The 10,919-nt window shown below is 38.9% G+C and overlaps 1 protein-coding gene across 1 annotated transcript in view; it reads right to left on the reverse strand.

The window, feature by feature from the left end:
* LOC108038657 overlaps positions 1-6,130 on the reverse strand; it is a 51,531-nt gene extending 45,401 nt beyond the window's left edge. Inside the window, exons 1-2 of the mRNA XM_044461097.1 lie at positions 5,868-6,130; positions 3,253-3,611 (exon numbers count right to left, since the gene is read on the reverse strand). Of these exons, the coding sequence (XP_044317032.1) occupies positions 3,253-3,578 (326 nt within the window). The 5' untranslated portion in view covers positions 3,579-3,611; positions 5,868-6,130. The remainder of the gene's footprint in view (positions 1-3,252; positions 3,612-5,867) is intronic.
* Between the last annotated feature and the right edge of the window lie 4,789 nt (positions 6,131-10,919).

The raw sequence follows: 10,919 nt of genomic DNA on the forward strand, positions 1-10,919 counted from the left end.
CCGCTTGGCAATTCTCGCGAGCAAGTGCACTGCCTTCATTTGAGATCTTCATGAATAAACTGGACTACTAAACATTTTGTATAGGATGATGCAGCCATCCATGCATTAAGCATATATTTATAAAAATAAATATTTGAAAAAGGCGTTGATTTATTTTTAAAAAATCTTCATGAATAAACTGGACATTTTGTATAGGATGATGGCTGATTAAGCTTAAATTCATAAAAATAAATATTTTAAAAAGGTGTAGATTTATTTAAACAAAATCTTCTGTTAAGGTATGTTGTTTTCTTTTGGTTTTATTGGTGAAATTGACCCTTTTTAACTTAACGCTTAGGCAAATCTCAGCTGCCTTAACAGCAACATATTAGCTTGCTTAGCAAAAAGATACAAATTAGTCAACTTTGAGAAAACCAAATACAGTTCGTTCTTGTTTCAATGTTAGCAAAAAGTTTGTGGGAATGCAGGAGACCGGATTCATCAAAATATGCAAAGCAGCTAATAACTAATAATTTCCATTAACAATTTGGCAGGGCTGAATGGCAATGACAATGCGAGTAGGAAACATGGAATCCCAGTTGTCTCATCTGACAGCCAAATCACGTGCCAGGTCCAAGAACCAAGGGCTCATTGTCAATTCCGAATGCATCCCTTTCCCTTTCCATTTCCATTTCCCAGTCCCGATCCCCAATCCCCAATCCCCAGTCCCACCCAATCCGAGCTGACTTAAAGATATTGTTAATGCTCGGGCAGCAATAAATCGTGGGATTTGGCCTGAAAAATCGCCGGAAGGGGAGTTAAGGGGTTAGTGGACAAAAGTCTGTTGGAGAGTTGTTAATTATGCTGTCAAATCCCGGTGGGGGGAAGGGGAGGAGGGGGCAGGATGTGCCATGACAATGCCGCCTTGTTGACTATCCCCGCATCCCCTCACTATCCGCTTGTTTGCACTCCCGTTCGCAGCCGAACAATTGACGGGCACAAAGTCAACAAAGCCGTGACTCTTGGCCGGGATCCGCCCTCCTCGAGGATGGCCAACCCGTTCGGGGCACCGGCTCCTCCTTGCTGTCACCTGGCACAACCTCCCACCCCCTCCCCCACACCCACCTCTGCCCCGAATGACAACGCTCCATCGGTTTGATATCCCACCAATTAGGTATTTAATTAAAAAAAAATATCAAACTGAACGGGCCACAAAGTGTCAATTGCAGCGCTGAATGTTTGGAAAGGAGCAATGATTGAGTGCGACGCGATGACGGGGATGAGGATGAGGATAACGATGGGAATGAGGATGAGGACCCCAAGGCGGGGCATTCCGGAAATAAAAGGGGGAGGAGGTCGAAGGAGCCAGCTGGAGGGAACTCAACCGGAAGGCAGAACGGAGTGCCAGGACTACAGAGGTTTTGAGGGGGAAAACACCGTGGAAAACGAGTCAAAAACTTTGTGGAGAAGGTCTCTCGCCAAAAGTTCAACTTCAAATAGGATTTTCCCTATTAATTGACCCAAATAACACAGAAATACACCCAGACATTGAACTTGATTGGGTTAGATGCAAACTTAAATTAAATACGATTTTGCTTTTGCACTTAATAAAGTGATACAAAAAACTTAAACATAGTAGTGTTATCTGTATTGTAACGAAAGTACATTTTTGATAGACTATAGCTTTAAATAAAAAAAAATAAACTAAATTGGTCAGATCTAAAAGTTAAAGATGCATTATTAGAGGAAATATGGGTATCGTAAACAATTCGTATACATTGCTTTACAATAATATAAAGATATACCCAACTATTAAATAACTTGTTACAAATTTTAATAATTTATTTTTCTTTTATGCATTGCAGCAAGTAAAATCAATAAGTTTTACCAAGAATTCTTTCGAATTCCATTAAGCGCACTTCAATGTTGATAGTTAAGTGTCGAAATAAAGAGTTTCAACTTCAATTTTGTTGTCCTAATGAAAGTGTTATCCAGAATTTATTAAATAAATAGATTGTTGCCGAATCAATTCAAGTTGGTAGCTTTTGATTTGGCCATGAGGTATGCTTTAGAAATAAATTTATGTTGATCCGGCCGTAAATTACATTGCGATAGGACAGATAAGAGATGGAGGGCAACCGCACAATCAGGGAGTTCTAATGGCAATAGAGATAAGATCCGTTCATTTCATCCATGAACTGAAATAGACACCTCAAAAGCTCTCAGACGAACTAACTAATTGTTGACAATACATGGTTCATAATAATAGAATTTTTCATTTGACGGAGAGCGCATCTTATATAAACAAACAAATAGATGTCTCTTAGGAAAGTATTACCTAAAAATATGCCGACAGGAAAAATATTACCCAAATGAAAGGGAATGAAAAGGGTTCGGAGCACCTGTGGAATTGGGGATGTCCTTCTCATCCCTGCCCCATGGAGAATTCTGAATAGATTTCGTTCACTTTGCGCTTTAAGGTCCAATTGGGGAGTGGCTGCTGTCTATTTATAAAGCTTCCCTAATTGGAATCCCCCACCAGCCGCAAAATGTGTTAACCCAGTGTACGTCGCATTCAACGTAGGTTTTTGGCCCAGGTAATTGGGAATGGGCATGGAAATGGGTATGCGTATGGGATTGGGATTGGGATTGGGTTTGGGATAAGGCTTAGGATCCGAAGAGGGGGTGCACTTAATGAAAATGACATCAGATCAGAAAGAGTTGTGTAATTTTGTTATGTGGCTGGGTTTTAAATAGGCTTGGAGGTCGAGCACTTGCTATTTAAAATATTGACTTCACTTTGAGTTAATTAAATATTCTTTATATCTTATGTTTCAACTTGAAATTTGTATACATTTTACGTGCGATATTATATACACTTCGTTTTATACAATAAGTTCTATATAATAAACTTATGAGTAAAAGTAACAATGATTTTTATGATAATGTTGGACTTAACTTTACACATTAGTTCAGTTTACCTTGCGATGGGCGATGATGGGGGATGAAACTCTTTAAAATGTTAGTACTAAGCAATGGCAACAGTTGGTTATTATGCAGATGAAATACTGATATAATATGCATAAAAGGTGGATAATATAATTATATGCGCATGCTACAATATTGTAATTAGGTTGATTTAATTTGGGACAGTTGGGTTCACTTTTGGGCCCGTCTACATGGGCCCTCCCTCACATCGCATGCCCAATTAGCTAATGGATATTGACAAGGTCGCACTGGGTGCGTGGATGGGCTGGAATCCGCTTGACTCACCTGTCGCCGTGCGAGTCCCTGTCCCTGTCGCGCTCCAGCTCCGGATTTGGATTTGGATTGGTTGGAGCAGGTGCTTCCGATCCGGATGCCGATCCCGATGGCTCTGGTTTTGGTTCTGCAACTGCCATTGCCACTCCCTGGACTACCTGCACTTCCACTTCCGGTTCCACTTCCGGTTCCGGTTCCGGTCCAGATCCGCAGCTGTCATTGCCGCTTCCGGGCACCTGCTGCTCCAGCTCCTCCTGCTGCTCCTCCTCCTCCTTCTCCTCCAGCTTGCAATCCTGCTCCGGCTCCTTCTCCTGCTCCTTTTGCTGCTTGTCCGACATCCTTTCACTTGTCACGGTCTGGTCCTGGTCCTGCTACTGATTTGGATTTCCACGTCGCGATGAAACGGTACAGAGCAGATGCCCAAGTGTTGTAATTGTTTTTTAATAAAATCGCTGCTGCGACAGGTACCCAGGCAAAACAAAACAGAAGAAAATAAAAGAAAAGAAAACGAAACAACGAAAACAATGCCATGCGAACAAAGGGAAATTAATGTAAATTAATTGCCGTGGCCGGTGGAAGGCCTCCTGTCCCCAACTCCCGGACTTTCTTATTACTAGCCCCACTTCCTCGCTTTCCTCTGTCTTTTGTTGGTCTGACGGCCGGACTAAATTAGCCGCAATATTAAAAAAAAAAATAACTTCTTCTTCCGTGGCTTTGAATTCTGAATTTATACAGAGGGGGAGCGGGGAGGGAAGACTATAATAACTTTTTAACGCTTCGGGTAAGCAAGTCGTTAGATACATTCAACCCAGGCTGTCAGGCTGCAGAAAACCCTTTGAAATGTCTGTCTTGATGGAATAGCCCTTTGTAAAACTCAGAAACTCAGCCTGGAATTCAGTAATTTTCAATCGGTTTCCATTGCATGGCTCTTGTGAAAATTAAACTTAGTTTTAATTTATAATGTGATGAGGAAATCAAGAGACCAAGTCAATTATTCATCGGACTTTCGACACTTTATGGATTTGTTTTTACTAATAGGCCCCATTTAGGTTTTCTATTGGCTTTAAATATAATTTTTAAAGTCGGGTTAACATACGAAAATAAAGCTCTACATCTAATTTTTGCCTAGGTTTTTTCTTGTGATAAATAAACAGTTTGGAGGACATCAAGCCAGAGATGTTTCCCTGATTTTACCCTAGTTTTTCGTTGCTGCTCTCAACAAACATACAACCGTGATGGTGGAGCTGTGAAAGGACTAAGGTCCGGTGTGGATGATGGACAAGTGGCTTAATGCGTCAACACTACAATCGGCAACCGACAATTGATCACTCAGGGCAGATTAACGCCCCCACATTTTTACAACGGACGACCAGACCAATGCAGGTAAATTTAAAACAAGTGGGAACTCCATAGTCGCACTTCCGACTCTAGAATACTTGTTTATTTAAAACACTTCCTTCCCTTCCAATTTTAAGCTAAAAAAGTTACTATTTGGCCAATGCTTGTTTTGTAATCGGTAGTTAGATAGTTTAATTTTCGTATTTTAATAAATATTATACACATTGCAACTGATGTGTATACCCAACAAGTACCGATTAAAACCACTTAAATGGCACACCTGGACCGCCCAGAGCCGCAAATCTCGAATCATGCACTTACGATTGGGAATCGTTCGGGGATTCGGGGCGGGGAATGGCGATTAGATTAGGGCGGAAAGCGGTTAGTCATGGTGGCAAATGAACTGCTCGCCGGCGTAATTGGCCGATACAAACAAGGCAGAGCCATCGGCGACGGGAGCCGATAAGTAGGCAGCACTTAATCGACACTAAAATGCGGCATGGCCCAGAACACTTTGCCCAATGATCGTTGGCCATGCTTCTGCTTCGCCCGGGGTCATCTCAATTGGAGTCCCTTCGCCTGGAATTAAAAGCCGCAGGACTTGCACAGGACTGTGGAAACGACTTCGGCCACGGGAAACATCCGTTTACGGACACATTCTAGTGGCTTCTGCGGGATTCCTCGAAACATAAATGAGAATTTTCACAGCATTTGCATATGAATGATTCACACGGCCATGCATAACAAAAGGCCACGGTCGGATGGCTGACTGGGCGGAGCGGACAGATAAATAAAGTATAAAATGGGATGTTTGGGAGGGGGTTGTGCCGCCCGTGGTGCCAAGAAGGAGAAGCAGCTTCTGTTTTAGGAGCATATATAGGTGACACCCCTTGGGTCCGCCAACACGTCCTCATCAAATATGAAAAGGCACGGAAAATTACCCCGAAAAAAGACGACCCAAAAGCGGAAGGGAAAGCGAACTGAAATGAAATAAAAAGTATTTCTGCATAGGTCTGCATAAACTGGGTTCAGCTCGAAAGAGCCGAGGCTAGCACAAAAAGCGATGGCTTATAATAGCTGGCTGGACAGGGGGCCCAATGATACCTGACCTCCGACTTTCCCGCTCAGCTTTGTTACTTTGTTGTTACTTATTTGTATTTTGTATTTTGTTTTTTTTTTCTCGTTCCGTTCAAAAAGAAAACCCCTCAAACAAACTTTTCATAACACGCACGCACTTTCAAAAATACAAAAAAAAAGACACAAAATGAGGGGAGAACCAGAGTTCAAACCTTGAATTTGGTAGATTTTCTTTCAGCACAAAACTGTCGTTGGGGGAATTTGGAAAAATTTGCTTTAAATTTCGAATTGGAGTTTGAATTTGATTTTGATTTTGAATTTGGTTTTGAATTTGAGTTGCCTTGATGCGTTCGATTGGGTGGCGATTGTGCCTCAGACTTGAGATCTGATTCTGATTCTGACTCTGACTCTGATACGGCTACTGATACTGCTCCACACTTCCTCGACACTTTTCTGGGGCTCGGTTCACGGCAAACGTAACCGACTATGGCTGAACAGGAACTGAGTCGTCTTGTCAGAGGACACGTTATTTTAAATCGGCCAGCGCACTGTTGCTTCTCTGTTAACTGGGCTGTTAACGGTCTTGGCCGTAACAGGCGGACCTGTTACTGTCCTCCGAAAGCTTTTTCCGAAAAGCTCTCGGCGACCAGTGGGAAGCAGGAAAAGGGAACGACAATTTCGGATAGTTTCCGTTTGAATTTCTTCAACAATTTCGGACAAAACCACCTTTATATTGAGTTTCTGTTCGAAACGTTTTGGTAATTTATGATTTTTTTTTCAAAAAATTAAATCTATACTACTGATCAGATTTTATTTTGTGAACAAAAAAACATTTCTTAAAGCATTAGTTTATACTGTGCATTACTTATTGAGCTTGTCATCTTTGTTGGGGTTCGAAGAAAATGTATAATAATAAATAATATAATAAACTAGAACAAATATAATAATAATAAAAACCAATATTTATAACATAAATGAAGGTATACTTTCTAATAGACTTAGGTGTGCTAAATCCAAAATCCTCCAAAACATTGTTTACGCATCTTCCGATTGTCAGGTACTTTGAATTGAAGGCTTATATTACGGAATTAAAAAAGAATCCTTTGAAATTAAAACGCCTTATAACCTTAAATGAATAGTTGTTCATCAATTAAGACAGAAACTGGAACTTTCCGTGTGAAAACCAATAAAAATTTCCTTTTGTTTTAACGACAACAAAAACACAATTGAAATTAAAGTAAATAAGAGCTAAAAATTGAATAAACTTCGTACATAACTTTGAATATAATTTCATACAATTAGATATCTAAAAAACACTTATATTTCGGTTTTTTTTTGAAAATCCAAATCCTTGAAAAAAACTATTTAAACTTGAAATGTTATACCTCGTTAAACTCGTTATTAAATTCAAAATCAATTGGCATTCACAGCTGACATTTTTTATTAGTTAACAAATCCGCAAATTGGCCTAGAATTAAAATGTTTGGAAAGGGATTGGGATTGATATTTTAGGTGACCAACTGCACAAAACAGTCTGTGTTTAGGGTCTGTGCCTATTTCCAACAAAAAAACGTAAAAAACTTAATCATTGTGCCAAAAATCCTAAAAAATAAAATCCAACTGAAATTTGTATGCGTTCCCTAGGTTCCCTAATTAATTTTACTTGAAAGCAACGATTACAAAACAGTATGACTGCGGGATATTAACAAAGCGCAGATGTCTGACCCCTCGAAAGCAATTCCTAAGTGTCCTGTGGTGACTGGAAGCTGTGCTTATATATCTTTACTTTATTAAAATACAGTATTTTATTGAAACGTCCTTCACACAAAAAAATTAGAGGAAAAGTTTAAGTTTAAAAATTATGTTGGACAAATGTTGACAAACATTGCAAAAATGTTAGTCAGTGCAGCAGTAATACACATTACAAAATGTTGACGGGTGGTAATTTCTATATATTTAAACATGAAAAATACTTGTATATCTTGAGTAGTATAAATACACTATAAGTTTTATTAAATTAGCGCAACATCCTTTTCAACCCAAACTCCATTATTGTGTTAAAACGTATTGAATTCATAAAAAGAACTAAAGAACTAAGTCTACCTTTTCATTTGTAATCACACATTATTAGTTATATATTAAACAAAAGCTTATGAATTAAACGAAACACAATTACACTCTTAACACAGCATTGTAAAACCTAAAAGATTCATAAACCCTAAATAAGCAAATAAATAAATCTTATAACAATGCAAAATATAATTTAAAGAAAGTCGGCCGAAAGCCATATAAGCTATGGCCGCTAACCCTCGCAGTAACTTTAGTTTATAACACTAAGCTTACAGTTGTGTAAATAAATACATAAATATGTGGACATTTTTTGGACCATTCATCTCTTAATAAAAAATATGACGACTAACGACTAAACCCTAGACAATAGAAACTTATCGATTTTAGAGTACGTTTCTATTTTGTGTATTTGATTCGCCAATTCAAACGGCAGAAGGATTCTTTTAGACTATGTCGCCTGCTGCGGGGCTAAAAATGCAACTGGATTCCCGCCTGCGGTGTCCAACGCTGCGTATGCTTGATAACTCAGCCCCAACCCCGCCAACCTTTAAACTCCGGCAAAGGAATAAATATTTTCTGGCAACCTGCAGTCGGGCAATCATAAATCATCATCAATGACAATGGGCCAGCAGCTTGGCCCAGAAAACGTTAAAAGTGAAAACATAAAGCGTATAAACTTTGATGGTTCTATTACTCTTTTTTGGCGGACTTGTGGATCCCACCTTAGACGAATCCGCCTCCCGGAGATCCGATTTGATGGTCATGGGACAGCGCAGCTTGTCCCGACATTATGGCCGCTGTCGTTAAGCTCCGACGCTACTTTGTGACCGTTTTATGTAGCCAGCTCGAAGTCACAGGACTTCCAGGACATCCAGAACAACCAGGTCAGCAAGGACCCCTAAGCACTTTACATGCACATGTTGGCACATGCTTACATTTGAGGAGTTAGCACCCGCGGAAATTACGATCACTCATCACCCTGAAATTGGCCTAAAACTGAGTCAAAGCTGATTTTAGTAGACAAAGGTAAATTGCCATAAAATCAGGGCACATGCTTTTGAAAATTCAGGGAATATTTGCCAGTCCCAAATTTATCTTTTTCAGAAAATATAAAAATATTGCCACATAAATGGCAGGAAACATCAGCCAAAACAGATTTCACTGCCGCGCGTATACTTTCCACAATTAAGCAATGCGACTTTTCACATATCCACATCAATATACATCAGTTGCAATTGGATTTAAACACAAACAAAATGCATCAGTAACGTGAAAAGTTTTTTAATAACAAGAAAGGGAGCTGCAATTTCACAGGTTGATGTTTATATACCCTTGCAACTATAAGAAAAATAAATTATTTTAAAAAACGACTAGAATTATCGATTTGTATTCAATTTTTTTAATAACAGCCATATGAAAAAGCCGTTCGATTTTTATACCCTTGCAGAGGGTATTATAATTTTGGTCAAAAGTGTGCAACGCAGTGAAGGAGACATCTCCGACCCTATAAAGTATATATATTCTTGATCAGGATCACCTCCTGAGTTGATATAGCCATGTCCGTCTGTCCGTCTGTCCGTCTGTCCCTCTGTCCCCCTGTCCCTCTGTCCCCCGTCCCCTTTTTTTTTTTTTTTACGCAAACTAGTCTCTCAGTTTTAAAGCTATCGGATTGAAACTTTGCACACACCCTTCTTTCCTTTGCACGCAGTATATAAGTCGGAACGGCCGGGATCGGCCGACTATATCCTATAGCTGCCATATAACTGATTGATCGGAAATGCCATAACTTGCGTGTTTGTAAAGTTAGGAAGTTGGGATTTTCTATGGGTTTTATATTTGGCCAATCAATCCGACCTACCAAATTTCATAAGGATCGGCCGACTATATCCTATAGCTGCCATATAACTGATTAATCGGAAATGCCATAACTTTGGTGTTTGTAAAGTTAGAAAGTTGGGATTTTCTATGGGTTTTATATTTGGCCAATCAATCCGACCCACCAAATTTCATAAGGATCGGCCGACTATATCCTATAGCTGCCATATAACTGATTGATCGGAAATGCCATAACTTTGGTGTTTGTTAAGTTAGGAAGTTGGGATTTTCTATGGATTTTATTTTTGGCCAATCAATCCGACCTACCAAATTTCATAAGGATCGGCCGACTATATCCTATAGCTGCCATATAACTGATTGATCGGAAATGCCATAACTTTGGTGTTTGTAAAGTTAGGAAGTTGGGATTTTCTATGGATTTTATTTTTGGCCAATCAATCCGACCTATCAAATTTCATAAGGATCGGCCGACTATATCCTATAGCTGCCATATAACTGAACGATTGGAAATGCCATAACTTTGTTGTTGTTAAAGTTAGGAAGTTCGGATTTTTATGAGTATTAAGAATGCATCATATGAATAATTTTGGAGAATATAATTTACAGAGTATTCTGCAAGGGTATATCAACTTCGGCTCCGCCCGAAGTTAGCTTTCCTTTCTTGTTATAAAATTAAATTCGTATTTCTAAAATAAAAAGAACTTGCTTTATCATAAAATATGTGCGTATATGTTTAAGAACAACAAAGTTATACTTTTTTAAAAATACTTTTTTACATATATGATATAGTCGTCCGATCTGTCCCGATCCAACTCATATACTAGCTGCAAATAAAGAAGACTTTTGGAAAGGTAACTTTAAAACTGAGAGACTTCTTTGAAAAACTGACAAACATATCGACTAGTATAAAGTTGTTGATCAAGATATATTTATATATATAATTTATAAGTTCACTGCGCTGCGAACTTTTGACTGAAATTATAATAGCCTCTGCAAGGGTATACAAATTAACTTAATGCACAAATCAACGAACTCCGCCGTGTTTATTGGACAAACTTTTCTGTCCTCACGAAATTCGTTGCACTTTGCATTGTTGAAAATCAGGTTCCGTCAGTGAAATACGTGCTTTCCATAATCCGCATCAATGTAAATGAATGCCGCCAATTGGATTATCGTTACAAATAATAATATTAGTCGCTTTTATCAATATCCATACAACGCCTCAACTCTTTTTAAGCATGAATGGATGGCTTAATTTTAGCACTTATTCAAAGAAATATTCATTACCACAATAAGATTTCATTTTTTCATGGCTATAAGTATAAATTCGGTATATTTTGCTCTTATTTTCAGAATGG

This window comes from Drosophila rhopaloa, unplaced genomic scaffold (genome assembly GCF_018152115.1).
Source record: "Drosophila rhopaloa isolate 14029-0021.01 unplaced genomic scaffold, ASM1815211v1 contig_3, whole genome shotgun sequence".
Lineage (NCBI taxonomy): Eukaryota > Metazoa > Arthropoda > Insecta > Diptera > Drosophilidae > Drosophila > Drosophila rhopaloa.